This window comes from Globicephala melas, chromosome 7 (genome assembly GCF_963455315.2).
Source record: "Globicephala melas chromosome 7, mGloMel1.2, whole genome shotgun sequence".
Taxonomy (NCBI): Eukaryota; Metazoa; Chordata; class Mammalia; order Artiodactyla; family Delphinidae; genus Globicephala; species Globicephala melas.
In genome coordinates, this window is record NC_083320.1 from 609,629 (window position 1) to 626,572 (window position 16,944).

At 52.6% G+C, this 16,944-nt stretch overlaps 3 protein-coding genes across 15 annotated transcripts in view; 2 read left to right on the forward strand and 1 right to left on the reverse strand.

Moving 5' to 3' along the window:
- The window catches only part of PASK (PAS domain containing serine/threonine kinase), a 39,610-nt gene extending 34,781 nt beyond the window's left edge, over positions 1-4,829 (forward strand). For all 5 annotated transcript variants that reach the window (XM_060301569.2, XM_030850254.3, XM_060301567.1 and 2 more), the window contains 3 exons: positions 1,774-1,907; positions 3,494-3,640; positions 4,233-4,829. In XM_060301569.2, the coding sequence (XP_060157552.1) occupies positions 1,774-1,907; positions 3,494-3,640; positions 4,233-4,342 (391 nt within the window). In that variant the 3' untranslated portion in view covers positions 4,343-4,829. The remainder of the gene's footprint in view (positions 1-1,773; positions 1,908-3,493; positions 3,641-4,232) is intronic.
- A 2,212-nt stretch (positions 4,830-7,041) lies between these two features.
- Positions 7,042-16,944, forward strand: part of MTERF4 (mitochondrial transcription termination factor 4) — a 51,454-nt gene continuing 41,551 nt past the window's right edge. For 3 of the 4 annotated variants that reach the window (XM_060301577.1, XM_060301579.2, XM_060301578.2), the window contains exons 1-4: positions 7,174-7,337; positions 8,492-8,975; positions 10,881-11,065; positions 11,735-12,099. In XM_060301577.1, coding sequence (XP_060157560.1) covers positions 7,317-7,337; positions 8,492-8,975; positions 10,881-11,065; positions 11,735-12,058 — 1,014 coding nt within the window. In that variant the 5' untranslated portion in view covers positions 7,174-7,316 and the 3' untranslated portion in view covers positions 12,059-12,099. Of the gene's footprint in view, positions 7,338-8,491; positions 8,976-10,880; positions 11,066-11,734; positions 14,839-16,944 lie in introns of those variants that run through there. The other variant, XM_030850263.2, reaches the window with a different exon arrangement.
- SNED1 (sushi, nidogen and EGF like domains 1) overlaps positions 11,411-16,944 on the reverse strand; it is a 93,004-nt gene continuing 87,470 nt past the window's right edge. For 5 of the 6 annotated variants that reach the window (XM_070045872.1, XM_070045870.1, XM_070045871.1 and 2 more), the window contains one exon: positions 14,771-16,157. The gene's annotated coding sequence lies outside the window, so the exon portion shown is untranslated. Of the gene's footprint in view, positions 16,158-16,944 lie in introns of all 6 variants that reach the window. The other variant, XM_060301563.1, reaches the window with a different exon arrangement.

Consider the following 16,944-nt stretch of genomic DNA (forward strand, 5'->3'; position numbering starts at 1 on the left):
GCAGGCCGCGTTTACATCTCTGCACCCCAGAAGCCTGTGAGCTGGAGGGGCCCGGCCTGGGCAGGGCCTGGTCTCAGGGAACTCGGGAGAGGAAGGGACACCGATGTAGCTCAGGTGCTCGTGGGCTTGCATGGAAACGGTGCTCAGTGTTTCCCCTGCGTATGCATGGATTTCTGTCTTGTCCACATGTAAACGAAGTGTGTCTGTACACATATGAAATGAAATCCAGTCAGATCCGGACCACAGGTATTATCCTGTACCACCTACACGTACTTTGGAGCAGTGTGGTTAGGACGTGTCTCTCCAGGAGGGCTTGTGGTTAGAGGGACAGACGCCAGAGCGTCGCGGGGTCCTTCACTGCCCGGTTCTACATCCCGTCCTCAGGGACCCCGCTTCCTTGCTCTTGTTTTCATGTCCTTCTACTCCAGGGGCGGCAGATCCGGCCCCCACCTGTTTTCATAACTACAGTCCTGTCGGCTCACGTAGTGTCTGTGGCTGCTTCTGTGCTGCCCTGGTGGACAGAGGCCACGTGGCCCCAGCCTGAAATACTTACTGTTTGGCGCTTTGTAGCAAAAGTTTGCTGACCCCTAGTCTATTGGATTTTTCTAGTCTATTGGATTTTTCTCTTTAGCCTCCAAAATTCTTAAAATTTCTTTTTCCAAAACATAAGTGGCACAAAACAAAAACTGCCAAATCTGATTTTCTGGCTGTAGCATTGTCTCATCCCCTCATTTCCCTGAGGTCTGTCCTCGTGGCCCCTCCCCTCCTGGCCCCTCTTCTCGCCTGGGGCCCAGCCCCCTGCCCCTACTGCCCACTGGTTTCCCGACTCCTGATGTCCCCAGGCTCTCTGTGGCTCCCTGGAAGGCAGAGGGCCCCGTCCTGGGCCCTCTTCTCACCAGTTCCTCTCAGCCACCTTGTCTACATTCCTGTTCTGCTGCAAAGACGCTGCTGCCCAAGTCTCTCGGGGCCAGACTCTCCCTCCGCCCGAGCTCCAGACCCGAGGGACCAACCGCAGTGGGCAGCACGGGGGCTGGTGCGTGGGGGCCATCAGCCTGGCTCCCGTGCCCGCCCAGCAGCAGCCTCACCTCTTCTACGTGGAACCAAGGTGATATGTATTTTGCTGGTTTGCTGTGAGGATGAGGGTTAGACCATGTACGTGCCTTGCAGAGCACCAGCATCTCACAAGTGCCCAGGAAATGGTGGCTGGGATGAGGGTGTTTGTAACCACAGGCAATAACAAAGAGCACCCCAGGGAGCTGCCTCCCTGAAGCCTGCTCCTCCAGCCGGCCGGCTGCCTGCACTCCCTCTGTCCATGCCCTTCTCACTCTCCTCTATCTATCCTGCGCCGCTGCCTTACCTCATCCTTAAGGATGCTCACCCGTGCCAGTCTCGCCTTGAGCATCCTTCACATCTTTCTGAAGCTGCCTGTGGCTCCCCAGGGCCCCCAGTGAGCCGAGTTCCTGCGGGCCTGGAACTCTGCCTGCGCTCCCGGGCCTTCTCTCCACCTCCTCCAGGAAGCCCCCGGGGAGGCACTCTGCTCTGCCCCCGTGCCATCTCCCGACTGTCTCTCAGCTGCCGAGTGGGGCTTTGCTTTTCCTCTCCCTCTGCAGCATGTGGCCGGCACCCGGCTGGGGGCGGACGGGCCGGCGCTGAGGACGTGGTCGAGGAGTGTGGCGCGTCTCCCTGGAAGCCGCTCTCGGGTGACTTGTGTGGGTGCCAGGCTCACGTGCGGGGCCGGCCCAGCGCCCCGAGTGCTTTCTCTCCTTCCTGCAGTTACAAGGGGCCAGAGCTGGAGATGTGGTCAATGGGCGTCGCACTGTACACGCTGATCTTCGAGGAGAACCCCTTCTGCGAGCTGGAGGAGGCCTTGGAGGCTGCGATAAAACCCCCGTACCTGGTGTCGGAAGGTGAGCTCGCGCGGTGGCGGGCGGACGGGCGCCGGCGTTGCACAGGCTTCCCGTCTGCGAGAGCAGCGCACCCGGGTCCGTGCCGATAGCCCAGCTCTCTCTTTAATCTCTTCTTCTCGGACTTTGATCTGAACGTAAGGACGATTTGAATATGACCTTCAAACATCACAACTTTATTTTTAGGAGAGTTTCCCTTTGGACCATAGGGCCCTCTTCTGAAGGATGCGCAAACACTAGCCGTCTCTGAGCGTGGCCGTGGCAGTGACTGTAAGGTCACCTGTCGGGGAGGGCAAAGGATGGACTTGGCCCCCCGGCCGCTCATGTGGAACCTGGGGGTTTCTGTCCCACCTCGAGCTCCCGTGAGCTGGCTCCCCCAGGGCCATGAGTGGCGGTTTGCGTCTGCAGTGAGGACCTCTGGGCGGTATGCCTGGAGTGGGACCCTCACGGCCCATACCTGGAGGTGCTCCTGGGAGCTGGACCACGGGTTCTGAGGTCTCTCAGACATTAGTGACATAGTGACATTCTGTGATGCCAGAGTCATCATTCATCGTTACAGGCAGTGAGGAGCTAAGTGCCCTCGTGAATCTAGTCTGGCCTTGGGCTCTTTGCTTAGGTTAGAAGCCTGTGTCTCAGCCCGCTCGGGCGTCCATGACAGGACACCGCAGACTGGGGGCTTAAAGCAGACATTTATTTCTCAGTCTGGAGGCTGAGAGCCCGAGATCAAGGTGCTGGCAGATGCGGTTCCTGGTGGGAGCCCTGTTCCTGGCTTGCAGATGGCTGCCTTTTCCTGTGTCCCCACGTGGCAGAGAGAGGGAGAGAGCCGGCCCTCTCGTGTCTCTCCTGATAAGAGCACTGATGCTGTTGCGGGGGCCCCTCCTCATGACCTCGTCTAGCCCTCGTCACCTCCCAAAGGCCCCACCTCCTAATATCATCACACTGTGAATCTGGGTAGGGGGGTGCACAGTTCAGTCCAGAGCAGCCTAGAAGAAGATTTGTAGAGCTTTGCTAACGTTCTGGATTCCGTGGTACCACGGCTCTTGCAGCTCTGCCTACGGGGGCTGCTCCGCAGGCTCTCTCACTAGGCTCTCAGGATACTCACTTGGGCAGTGAGGCTTGGGTGGCCCTGGCTGAGGTGACACTAAAAGGAAATGGGACCCAGATCCAGACTCAAGGCTGGGGGCTCTTCTCAGAGCTCGTGCTGCCTTCCTGTGGGGACTGAGCTGGGGCTCTGCTGCCGGCCACCTCCCACCTCCGTCCTGTCACGTGATCCCTGTGTCCACAGCTCTGCACCCCCAGAGTCCCTCAGATCAGGCCCAGGTTAGGAGCTGCCACACTTGGTGTGGTGAGCAAGGTGGGATCTCGAGCTCCAAGCTTTCCTTTCAGAGGCAACAAACATCTCCCACAGCCCCTCCTGAAGCATAGCTGGGACCCCACATCCAGAACTCCTGGAGTGTTAGTTAGAAGTGGGGATCCAGAGCCACCTCCTGTCCCATCAGACCCAGGACCTGCAGTTGTGAAACGTGTTCCACCTGCCCCCAGCCTGGGTCCTCCGTCAGTCTTCTGGCCACACGCCTTTCTGTCCCCAGATCTCATGAACCTCATGTCTGGGCTGCTACAGCCTGTCCCCGAGCAGCGCACCACCTTGGAGAAGCTGGTGACAGACCCCTGGGTGACGCAGCCTGTGAACCTGGCTGACTACACCTGGGAAGAGGTGTGTCGACTAAACAAGCCAGGTGAGAGGCGAGGCCGTGCCCCTCGGGGCTGAGGCGGTTCCCAGGCTGCTTCCCGGGTCTTGGGGGAGGGCGAGGTTCCTTCCTCTGTGCTGCCCTGGACGTGAACGTCAGGGCCCAGAGCTGGCTTGTTGCCTGTGAAACAGACTCCAGAGGTCCCTGAACACCACCAGGGGCTGTGGAAGGTGGGTGCGTGCCCACGGGAGCCTCTGACAAGGAGGAAACCGCAGACGGTATTGAGGGCTGCGCCAGAGAGTTTGCGAAGTGTAGCTGGCAGTGGTCTGAGCGGGCCGAAAGGGAGGATAAGGCCCAGACGAGGAGTGCGATGGTCTGGGGGACCCCGGGGGCCCACAGCTGGGAGCGGCAGCCCCGTGTGTCTGGTCCCCGCTGCTCAGAGTGGGCAGACATTGTCTGTGGCTCTGGACGTAGAATCCCCGCGGCACCACAGCAGGGTCCAGGGAGTCTAGAACATTGCCAGTTGGGTTCTGAAGGGTTCCCCTGATGTCTTTTGCTCCTAAGAATTTCTCCAAAGAGAAGCAAAGTATTTTAGAATCTTGCTGTTGGCAGTTGACACAGTATCTTTTTCTTTCTTTAGAGAGCGGAGTTCTGTCCATGGGCAGTCTGGAGCTGGAGAGCAGGAGCCCAAGTGCAGTGGCTCAGGCCCCGGAGCTGCGCAGGGCTTCATGTGCGCGGGCAGGCCCCTAACCGCCGGGGAACCCAGCTCTCTGCTGCTCTCCTTTACTCAGGAAGTCATGTTATATTCAGGCCCCGTCCATTCAGAGGAAGTAAGTTCTCAAGAATTAGGCCCAGTGCACCGTCTAAAACCTCATGTGCAAGCTTGATGAATGTTAGAACAAAAGCCAGGGATACTATATTGTTTTAGGGTTATAAAATAGACTTGGAATTCATTTTTTTCATGGCCTTGAAAAAACATTCTAGTGTTCAATTGAGTTTTGTACTATTTTTTACTATTAAAAGGCTTCTAATTTGTGAAATTCCAAAAGGCACACAAAAGGTTTTTAACCCTCTTTCTACTTTTGTATATGTGCCTGTGTTTCTGCTTCCTGACTTGGTATATGCTCCTCTGATATGAGGAATGTGTAGAACCTATTCACCAAATGACCAGACTATTTCATTAATTTATTTCCTTGAACGTTTTCCAAATTAAAGCAACTTTGTTAGTAAGCAATTACCCTGACTTGGACCATGTGAATTCTACAGCGCTGGTATGGGAAGTACTTTATTTATTTTTCCGTTTGTGCATCTCCACTTGCCACAGCTGGAGAGAGGTTCAGCCTTGGTCAGTTTGGGGGTCCCTCCTATGGGTGAGCCCAGGGCTCTGCAGCTTGCTTGGTCTAAGGAGACTAGAGGGTGTGGTGTTTCAGGCATTGCCCTTCTCCTTGTGCACGAGCTCACCAGGGCTGGCCCACCATCTGTCTGTGCTCTGCTGTCCACCCACGACACCCTCCCAGCACTCCCCAGCCAGTCCAGGCTCCCTCCGTGACTATGTGGGGGGGCGTTCAGCCCCAACTGTCCCTCTCCCATCCCTGTTCAGGCCCCAGTGCAGCTCTCACACACTCAGAAGGCCCTTCCCCTCTAGGCTCCAGTCCATCCCCCTCTGAAACAGAGTCAGCTAGCTCAGGCACAGGAAATCCAGCCTCTATTTTGCATCTGTGTTAGAGGGGAGGGAGCGGTTGGTGTCAGAAAGAAACCTTTCATTTTTCCCCTGCTCAAATAGCAGGAAGAAAACAAAACCAAAACCAAGACCCCCCCCCCCCGCCGCCCCCCGCTACCCCAACCCGTGCCTTTTTCCCACGTTATCACTTTCCGCAGGTGCCAAGGCTCCTGTCCCGAGCTCTAGGGAAGATGCTCAGGGGCCAGCCTGCCTCTAGTATGCTAGTGTTCATTTAAGAAGCATGCAACTGTCGTGATATTTTCAGATGCTCCGATGACAGTTAATTTGATTCTCAACTACTGGGATGCAGGATATTGCCTTCCCCTTCCTTTAGGAAGTGCTGCCTGAGTCTCCGTGATGTCTCAAGAGACTGACGAGGGACCTTCCTCCATCCGTCAGGGACAGTAAAGGCAGGGCTTTTAGAAGTGAATTTTTAAAGTGTGTAGTACGTTAATGACATTTACTCTTCAGAATCAAATGAGTCTCGTGATGTTCAAAGAACTCTTCAAGAGTGGGGGAAAAAACACAAATGTTTTCCTATGTAGTTTTTATGATGCTTATAACACAAAAGAAGTTACAGAATGTTTCTACAGACAGGTGTGCAATGGGCCGAGAATGCAAAGTTCTAGGTCTCCAAGAACTGTTACTTCTCTATAAGAAAAAGTAATTAAAACTCATCTGATTTGATGGCAGCAGAAAGTCTGAACACTCTGAGAGTGCTCTCTGCAGAAAGAGTCCAGATAGAAAAGTTTACAGCCTCTTGCTTCTTCGGCATAATCCTTCTGTAGAAAGATTTTTAGCATCCAGTCTGGTGCCTGGCCCAGAGCTCTATAAATTGTATCCATGCAAGAATCAAGTCCTTTTTCTCAGTTCGGAAACAAGTAGATAAAACAAGAAGAAATACTTATACACTAAGGCTTGGGCTTACAATTGGTGGAATTTAGGCAGCTGAGAAAGCACACCTTTTTTTTCTTTTTCACCACTGTCCCCTTTTGAAAGATGGTTAGTGTCTATATTTGAACTGTTACAGGCCTATGTCCGAAATTTAAGAATGAATGCAAATTAGGCTGAAACATCACTGGATTTCATCCCAAGAGGAAACCAGACCTCTAAGCTGGGAGGACCCCCCCCCTTTTTTTAAACTGTAAAGACTTCTGGAGTTCCATTGGATACTTTAAACCTCTAGAATATGTGTGTGTGTGTGGGGGGGGTGTTTATCAAGAATTATAATTGGAGCTCACAAGAAGTAAGGGTGCTTGTCAAATAAGGATTGGTTGGGGTCTGAAATGGTTGCACGGTTATAAAGGGAGACCTTGAGACCAGAAGGTTGAGCTGGCAGGTGCTGTTCTGAATAGGCTGGGGGTGTCCCTGGGTCTGGAACAGTTCAAAGCTCACGTTCTCAGCGGTGCAGAGAGTGGCTGAGACCAGGTCCTCCATGGCCGCCAGACTCCATTTTGCATGCCTGAACCGATCGCTCCACTACCATTTCAACTTGTCACTAATATTCATATTGAATGCAGATTCCACACCAAATAACTATATCTGGGACCGGCTCCCTTTTACTCAGACCGCCCGGTCTCTACCTCAACGTGAACCTGCCTTGGGAGGGGCCCTGCTTTCTCCGGGGAGGTTACTGCTGGACCGCGAGGCGGTGGCCGGTTTGAGCGAGGTTACGGTTTCCTCTCACCTCCACTCTTAAGAGGAATTTTAAGGTAATGAGAAGCGAACGTATGGGGAAGGAGCTGTTCATTTGTTGCGCTAGCCGAGAGCTCTAGAAAGCGGAAACCCGGGCAGCGGAGGCACCAAGCAGAGAAGGCGCGCTCTCCGCGCCCAAGGTGGCGGCGGGCCCAGGCCCCAGAAACCGGCCCAGCACCGGACACCTGCGGACAAGGGCTGGGCGGAACTGCTTCCCGCGCCTTCGCGCTGCCGAGGGGAAGGGCGGAAGCGGCGGACCCGGGAGACGGCTGCTTCCGGCGTCAGCGGCGCTGCCGCTGCCTTCGCGCTATGGCTGCGTTGGGTCGGCAGGTGAGGGGGAACCGCGAGCAGGGGCTCCCTGGAGGGTCGTAGAGGCCGGCGCACGCCGACCTGGTGCCGCACCCTGATCTGCGGCGCTCTCCGCTCCGCCAGTGCGGCTTTATCCCGCTTTCACCCCGCCGGCGCTGGGCCGACCCCGCGAGTGGACCCCAGACAGGGCGAGAGCGGGAGGCGGGAGCAGCGAGCGGGTGGACTTGACTGGCTGGCGGGGGCGCGGCGGCCGAGGGCGCTGGGGAGGCTTTGGGACGGGCCGTGAAGGGCGGTTGAGTGGGGATGTGGGCCTCGTTCGTTACGCGCCAGCCTGAACCCTGGAGAGTTCTGAAGTCAACGGGAGTAGTTTGCCTGCAGGCTACCAGGATTTCTTTTGTGGAATGAATTTAAGTACGTGAATCTGGAGACTCACGTGAGGTCCAGATTTTTCAGGTGTGGGTACCACCTTGGACCCCCAGAGTTGGCACGGAAATCACTTTAAGTTACAGACATTTGAGATTTAGCAGATACAGAAAGAAGCCTTCTTGGGGCGGCCCTTATCGCGCTAAAAGCAGAACTTTCTGGGAGCGAGGGCGCCACAGATCCTTTCTCCTGGGGAGCTTTACGGCCAGGAAGGAAAAAAGAGAGGGAGGACGACGTGTATCTACATAAGCAAACATTATCACAGACTTCCTGGGCTCCCATTTGCTCGCCTAGGAGCCCGCCACCCATTTGCTCCAGGTAGCCTCCAACTCCAGCCGTTTAGGGAGCCAGCGCTTGTGAGCCACCACATGCATATAAGTAAACCTTTTCTTCTGCCTGCTAATCTTCCAGTTAAATCTGCAGGCCCCCCAGGCACTGAGAAGGTGGAGGAAACCCGCCCCCCCATACTTTACCTGGTGGCGTTGAAATAGTTCTCCCCTGTCCCCCTTGTCTGTGTCTCCTCAGTTATAGCAGCAACAGCTCATCTCTGTGCTTCTGCAGTTCTCTGTTCTCTGTACGTGAACGTCTTTCTCTGTAGGCTTTTTAAGTTCAGGTATGACTTTGCGGATTGCTTGTAAAAACTTCTGTTTGTGTAGGACCAAGGCACTAAATACCCTGCCTCAGAAATCCCGAGGTGTCCATTATGTGGGAGTGGTGAGGAATTAATTCCCTTTGGGGGCTGTGTCTTACAGGTCTTGGATGGGCACCGCCTGATCCCCCTCACCTGGTCCCTTATTGCTAGGCAGACTACTCGGCTTGGAGGACAGAAGAGGACGACTGCTTTTTTGCTGCGTAAACTGACAACGGTCTCCAGCGGGGGGGGCCTCGGGGAGTCACCCTCTGTTGAACCCCAGAAGTACGCGCAAGAACCAGAGCACAGGACGGGGCTGACTCAGTGCCTCCTCGAGAAGCAGAGGACGGCTGTGGAGCGAGAGAAGGTCGTCAGTTCCCTCCTGGACATGGGTTTCAGTGATGTCCATGTTAACGAACTGCTCAGTATACAGCCAGGCACCCACCCTCAGCAGTTGCTGGATATCATTTCAGAATTAATACTCCTGGGTCTGAATCCAGAGCCTGTGTGTGTGGCCTTAAAGAAGAGTCCTCAGTTACTGAAACTGCCTGTCGTGCACATGAAGAAGCGCTCCAGTTACCTGCGAAAGCTGGGGCTTGGAGAAGGTATGAGAAGGTGTAGATTTTATATAGAGAGCTGAGGAGTCAGAGATGGGGAACGAATAGCCTGGTGAGGTCGATTCGGGGAGGTTTCTGGGGGAAGGCCTTTGAGAGGAATGTGTGATTTGGCTTGGAGGTGAGGAAGCAGAATGAGCTCCGCAGAGGGCATTGCAGGAGGGAGGGGGACTGAGTGACCGACCCAGGCTCGTGTCTGGCGTGTTCACTGGAGGCTCTGGCATCTAGAACGGTGCTGGGCACGTGGTGTTGGTTTATGTGCAGGTATGTTGCCCTTTGATGCTGAAGCTGACTTGGGGTGGGCTTAGGGCTTTGTGTCTGTGTGATGGGAAGCCAGAGAGACAAAGTTCCCTGTAGAGGCTTGGATTCCAGTCAGGTGTCTCGATTTACTGTGGAATGTGAGATCTGCCCAGATTCCTGGGACACTGGTGGAGTGAAGGCAAAAAGAGCCACCATCCCCACCCCCACAGGATTCGAGCCCCGGGAGCCCTAGAAGTTCACTGGATCTCTTTACGGGCCTTCTGGGGGGTGGGTGGCGTGAGCAACTCCTAGGACCCCTGCCTGCTTTGATCAGAGGAATGCCACTCTTTTGTTTATTCTTGCCTCTTGCTGGTGAAATATTGTCGGGTGGGGGAGAGGGAGAAAAGGTTTGGGAATTCAGATTTCAGAGGATCTTTACGGTCTCCTTCTCTAGAAAATGAGCAGAAGATAGTGGTGTGGGCTTCCCTGGGGGCGCAGTGGTTGAGAGTCCGCCTGCCGATGCAGGGGACACGGGTTCGTGCCCCGGTCCGGGAGGATCCCACATGCCGCGGAGCGGCTGGGCCCGTGAGCCATGGCCGCTGAGCCTGCGCGTCCGGAGCCTGTGCTCCGCGGGAGAGGCCACAACACTGAGAGACCCGCTTACCGCAAAAAACAAAACAAAACAAACAAACAAAAAGATAGTGGTGTGTGTTTCTCTTAACAGATTACCTATCGCAGTCTAATCTAAAAAGCTAAACTTAGCACCTTACATGCAGCGGTTATATCAATAAATTAACAAGCTCAGCGTGGCCTTAAGCTGCAAAGATGAAGACTAAATTCCTGAAATTCATTCCTGACACGTTTTATCAAGACACTGACTGGCTCACCTGTTAGGAAGATTTTAATTAACAGTTTAAATAAGTGGTTCTACGTTTCTAGGTACTAAATTTTACTCAGTTACCTGTAGGAAGACCATATGCCCTAATTTGCCTGGGAGAGTCTCAGTTTATACCAGTTATCCTAATGCAGTTACTAATAGGGACTCTGTCACTGAGAAGCACCGTAGTGTGGATAAAATATATGGTCACCCACTAACCAGGAGATCACCAGTCTCTGTGGTTGTGTGTCATGATTCTTGTGGTTATTACGTTAATTATTAGAGCGGAACGCCCTTTCATTGAGTTCAGGCTCCTCAGTCTTAAGAATGTTGGTTGTGAATATTTCAAGGGCTATTTTATCATAGAAGGAAACATGAACCCAAAGCCCTGATATGGGGGAAGCTACTATCCCATCTTACTGTCTGAGCTTTCCAGTAAATCCCTGTGAAAGTCTTTTCTAGGTGAGAAGGGCAAGAGGAGACCTAGAATATGAAGTAGGTGCCTTTCAGCTGTGAGGCCAGAAAGAGGCCTCTTGATACCAGGAGGGAGGGTTGGCGAGTCTGAGAAGTGAGAGGGAGTCAGTGGGGAGATGTCTCATTCTGGCCCATCCCATTTCCACGACGCTTCTGGGAAGACGTTATCTGAAGCTGGCACTCCTTCTGTGGAGGAGAGGACCCTTGTTTGATTTTTAAATGCTGGCTTGTATTGGGTGTGGTTGGCCACTTGGGCTTCTGGAATATCCTAAAATTATGTACTTGCCCTTTTTTACGTTCTTCAGGGAAATTAAAGCGGGTGCTTTACTCTTGCCCTGAAATTTTCACCATGCGTCAGCGGGACATTGAGAGCATCGTCGGGGTTCTCAAGGAGAAGTGCCTTTTCACGGTAAAGCAAGTCACCGAGATTTTGCACAGATGCCCCTGTGTTCTTCGGGAGGACCCTGGTGAACTGGAATACAAATTCCAGGTGAGAATTCCTGGTGGCGTGATTAGTAACAGCAAGTTTTCGAGTGTAGTCAGGGTTAGCTGACTCGCGGGGGCGAGTGGATGAGGTGAAAGGCCTAGACCCTCTTTGCTTGCACCAGCCAAAGAGAGTTCGGTTTTCGTTCTTCACTTCTTTACTACAGGTAAAAAAAACCTCTTTTGCAACTTTTCTGCCATTAATAACGGACGACCCAGGTCTATTCTTAGAATCCTAATGAGGCCTCTGCTTAAAATACTTAATTTAAAAATAGCTAGAACCTTCCTATCTTTAGAACCTATTTTGCATGTTGATCTTAGAAACATAATTGTGAAGGGTGTCCTAATTTTTTGGTAACAATTATGATGGCTTAGGTCAAATCCTAGATGTTTTCTGAATTTTTTGCCTATTTTTTCCATACTCATAGTTTTCCTTACCCCATGAAGAAAAATAGAACTTAATTTCTCCCTCCTGCCCTTTATTTTCTGCTGCATTTTTCTCGATATGAATTTGAAAATGCTTTGAAAGCCATCACGCAGGTGTCGGGATCGTAGTGTTCTGCCGTCACTAGTGAGGCAGGTCTCTCCCAGTGCTTTTGGACAGTTCAGTTCACTGCGCCTTAGGAGCCTACAAAGCTTTCTGCAGCTGCACTTCCTAACCATGCTGTGTCTCCAGTATGCCTATTTCAGGATGGGGATTAAACATGTGGACGTGGTGAAGACCGACTTCCTGCAGTACTCCATGACCAAGACCAAGGAGAGGCACGTGTTCCTGGAGCGCCTGGGCCGGTACCAGACCCCCGACAAGAAGGGGCAGACGCTGGTCCCCAACCCTTTACTCAAGGACATCCTCAGGGTTTCAGAAGCTGAGTTTCTGGCCAAGACAGCCTGTTCTTCTGCTGAGGAGTTTGGGGTTTTTAAGGAACTCTTGGCCCGGGAGGAGGAGGAGTCTGAGGGCCGAATGGCTGATGCCGGAAGCCCGGAGGAGGCGGGGCCGTGACGGACGGACTGGAGTGCAGAGAAGCCCAGACGGATCGGAGGGTACTGTAGTTTCCTCAAGGTTTTGGGGAACTTCACTTGGATCTTCTCAGGTTATTTTTCATTCTCACACTGGTCTTTTGATAAAAAATTAATTGGAAATCACCTGAGAAGTAGACTAAGAAGCAGATGCATTGGTTTGATCTGCCATCAGGTTCAGGGGGGAGGGCCCTGTTCCATCCTGAGTAAAAGGCTGACTTTGAGCCTCTAGATCGTGGGGGGGGGGGCTCGACACATCGACGTTCGGTCTTACTTTTTCTCTCCCATCTGTGTTGGTGACAGTCCCGTGACAGTGGGGGATGTTTCTTCTGGTTCAGGAGTCATTTTACATCCTCCTCGTGACAAAGACAGAGTTCTGAGAAGACAGCGAGCTTTTAGGTTATCACAGCACTTTATTTTATGAAAACAAGGAACAGGTTTTCAGTTCAAAAGTAGCTTATGGTTTCGTAATTGCAGTCATTGTACAGCAGAGTAAAAGGAAGTTGATTAGTGATGTATGGTTCTGTTCTGCACAGCTTCTTAACGCCAGCAACGCGGGGAGGGCGCTTTTTGCATCTTTGTGAAGAGCAGGCCCTGACTCTGACCACCGGCGGAGTTTGCTTTCACGCCAGCTCAGGCCCAGGGGGTTGCGTCCAGGCAGGCCCCTGACGTCTCTGGCGTCCGTGGAGTTCTGACCTGGAGCCAGGGCCACAGGTCTGGGCTTGGTTTCATTTCAGGGAGCTCTCCGTGACACCAGAGGTGGTGGAAGGCCCCTTGGGGAGGCCAGTGGGTCTGAGGAGTGACTTGAAGAGTTGGGGTTGGGGAATGGGCTTGGATGTAAGCCAGGGGTCATCTCTGAGGTAGAGGTACAGCCCTGATGGCGTGAGCTCTGCGAGGGATGGGAAGATGGGTGATTCCTAGAAGGTTCTGGAGATTCCTTTCTTGGGGGCAGCTGGCACAGGATTGATGCTGCAGAAGACATTTTTGGTGATGTGCCCAAAACTCAGGTCTTTACAGCATTTTAACAGCTACACACGAGACTCCTGGTGCTTGGCCTCGCTTTTCTTGCAGAGACCACGTAAGTCCTGTCAGGTGGCGGTTCTCACCTGGGGGTGATCTTGACAACAGGGAACACCTAGCAACATCTGGGGACATTTCCCATCTGGTTGTTAGGACCAGGAGGGTGTGCAGTTGGGGTCTAGTGGGGTCTAGTAGGTCGAGGCCAGGGCTGCTTCTAAACATCCTACAGTCACAGGACAGGCCCACGACAGGGTGAGCCAGCCCAGAGACAGCAGCGCCAAGGCTCAGACACTGCTCTCAGGCCCCATTTAGCAAAACGCGACCGTGTTTATTCGTGAGGACTTAAGATTTTAAATGGGCTTACACCTGTTTCTCTTTTATTTAAAAGTAAAGTAAATAGCTGATTTTTAAAGAGAGTTCCTGTCTCCTCTGTACTGGGGTTCTCTTGGTAGGTTTGAGCTGTGTTTCACTGCGGGTAGGTTTGAGCTGTGTTTTATTGCGGGTAGGTTTGAGCTGCATTTACTGAGGTGTAGATGCTTTTGCTTTCTCCAGGCTCATATTCGAGCATGACTGCAAAGAGAAAGACTTTTTTTTGCAAAAGCACAGTAGCTCAGTGAGTCCCTCCACACGTGGGCCGACATCAGGGGCAGTTGTTGGCCAGTGGCAGGAGTTCCAGCCCAGGGAAGGTGCTGGAGGTTGGCTGACACCGGGTGGAGCCCTTGCCTGTTGGTGCGGCTGGTGGGTGAGCAGCAGGGTGCCGCATAGCTTTCCTCATTTGCACCCGTGTCAGTCCTTGTGCAAGGGGAAAAGGGAGGTTTTGTCTTTACTGTCTTAGCCATGGGCAGAATGATTTGAAAGTAAAGAGATTTCATTTTTCATTTACTCTTGTGTTTTGTGGTCTCCGGGTGGCTGGCACGATCCCTGGAACCTAGGGTGTTGCTCTTGTGCCCCCCAGTCGGGACTAACAGAATCTTAAATCTAAGCTCGATTACGTGGTTAGTTGATCCAAGTTTTGATTAGCACAAGGCTAACTCGGCAACTCAGGATCGCTCCTTTCTTTTCGACACAGAAATGTGTATGCGCCTGGCAATGTTTTGATTCCATTTTTGCTAATTTTTTGGGGTGGACCTTGAGTATCTCCAAGGAAGACGTTAGAGTTTTAAGAAGGAGCCGTGTGGAAAAAAGCAGTGGCTCATTTGTAATGTTTCAAGGATGAATTATAATTCCTTTAGCGTCAGGAAGTCTTTCACTAGATGTTTAACTTATAAAACACCAAAATGGGTTAATCATAAGAAAACACAGCACCAAGCTCAGGATTCAGTAGACTGTTTCTTGTAGAAACAAGGGCTTCTAAGCTAAAGACTGGAACACGTTACATTTGCCTCGTGGCTGAGGGGCTTGAGGTTATTAACATGGCAGTAGAGGGTTTCGTCTTCTTTCCAGTGATATCACTTGATCTTGCTGTTTGCTCGTGACGCCGTAGCCTACACAGAAGCACAGTGGCAGGTCCCAGTGCCACAGCAGAGGTCAGCAGTACGTGTTTATGTATGTGGTTTTCTCTCGATTCTCCCAGTGTCAGAGCCCCTGGACTGCACTCAGCCGTCTTCTCCAGGTGGGCCTTGGAGACTGGGGACCTTCTGGAGTACAGTAGAGACTTCTCGAAATGACTATTCCTCCTTGCTGAAAATGACAGAATGCATAATACACAGACATATGCACACAAAACTTTAATAAAAATAAAAAGCCTAAAATATAACTCTGTAAAAAAAATTTTTTTATAAAAGATGAAAGGAAGAGCCCCTTTCTGTGGCTGTGGTGCTGACTCAGGGCAGAGTCAGTGGAAGATGCACGGGGCCTGAGTTCCAGTCTGGGCCAGCGGCTAAAATGTTCGGCACGCTAGAGGTGGGCTGGGCTTCTCTGGTTTTCAGCTCATTTGCAGGGAGGAGCAAGCGCAGCTTAGAAGCGTGCTAGAGAGCAGGCGTGGCAGGATGACGCGGCGATCTGTGTGTGGAGGAGGAGCGTGTGGAACACGGTGCTCACTACCTGAGAGCCCCACACAGCGTTATTTGCGTCCTGGACTAAGAGAAGCCCTAACCAGCATCGCGCTCAGGCTTGTGGGAGGAGCCCTGGCTGGACCTGGTAGAGGTGCTGCCTTGGCTTTCCAAGTGGGGTCTGAAACCCTTGAGGTTTCCATGAAACCCTTGAGGTCTTTGGTGCCTTGGTGGGACTTGTCATCCAGGGGAGAGGCCAAAGCCTATGACCTCGAAGACCAGGGATTAACCCAGTGTGGTGCATGGGCCAACTTGGCCCTGCCTGTTTTTGTAAATAAAGTTTTATTGGAACCCAGCCACGCCTGGTCAGTCACAAGTCTGTTGGCTGCATTTGTGCTACCACTGCAGAGCTGAGTCATTGCCACAGAGACCATAGGGTCCTCAAAGCCAGGAATACTGTCTGACCTTTGCAGAAAAGGTTGTAGGTAAAAAGTGTTTAAACTCCGTCTTAGTGTTATCATTTTCTCTCTCAGAGTCAGCTGGTCCGTATGATGGAGCAGTAGCCTGCGAATGGTCAGCATAAATAATCTGCTGGCGGAGGAGAGCCGGGCGAAGTGCTTGCAGCGTGGCCTTATCTCTGCCCCTTCCTCCCAGCCCCACCATCTCTGCTTTGGAAGCTGTTGAGAGCAGTTCCTCAATTTTGTTGCTAGCTCTCAAAGGGAGAACGCTTTCTCTGACTTTGGAATCTGAGAACGGGTTTCTGAAGGTTGCAGAAGCGTTCCTGGTGGACAGCCTTGCCATCCAGGGCTAACGTGTGCGCCGTGGGTGCGCATTCTCCCTAGGAGACGGCAGCCTGGGCTACGTCAGGTGTGGGTTCTGTCCCGGAGGTCTCCCTGGTCGTGGCTGGTGCTTGCCTGGCCTGGCCATCTGTCTTCCAGAGGCCAGAGGAGAGAAGCCACTCAGGGCACCGACTCCAGCCAGGACCTTGTTCTCAATCCAATTTTAGACCTCGTCTTCCTGGGCTTTAGAAACTCGTGAGGTTGATGGAGCGTTAACAAGAGCATCCTGATCCTTAGAAGAGAAAACAGACCAGGGCGTGAGGAGGATGGTGGTGGTACCCATTCCGCTTTACAGCGGCGGCTCCCGGGTTGCTGCCCCCGGAGTACCTGAAGAGCTTGCCACGTCAGAACTGTGAAGTTTGTTCCCTGTGACATGGCAGTGGGTGCTGGGGGGCAGGCTCGTGGAGGACTGACTATACCCCCCAGTGGTGGGGACATGTGGGCAGCACTGCAGCTTCAATTTGAAATCTGCAGGCTGCAACCCCCTTCATTTGGTGCCGCCTTGGATCTCTTCTCTGAAGGCGTATGGGCTGTCCCTGGTCTCTCTCGACTGAAATGAATTCTTGTACTTTGTTCTTGGGGGTGTGTGTGTGTATGTGTGTGTGTGTGTGTGTGTGTGAATTTTTCCTGCTTATTTGTGTTTTCTCCATTGTCTGAAGAATGGGTATCCTAAAAGCCAGTATTTGATAATTTAACAGTTGAGGGTTTCTGATGTGTTTTTATAGAAATGGATTCATTGAATGAGTTTAAAAATACATATATTGGGCTTCCCTGGCGGCGCAGTGGTTGAGAGTCCGCCTGCCGATGCAGGGGACACGGGATCGTGCCCTGGTCCGGGAGGATCCCACATGCCGCGGAGCGGCTGGGCCCACGAGCCATGGCCACTGAGCCTGTGCGTCCAGAGCCTGTGCTCCGCAACGGGAGAGGCAAGAGTGGTGAGAGGCCTGCGTACCGCAAAAAAAAAAAAAAAAAAATATATATATATATATATAAATCTTTCAGATGACTTATTGCAATAT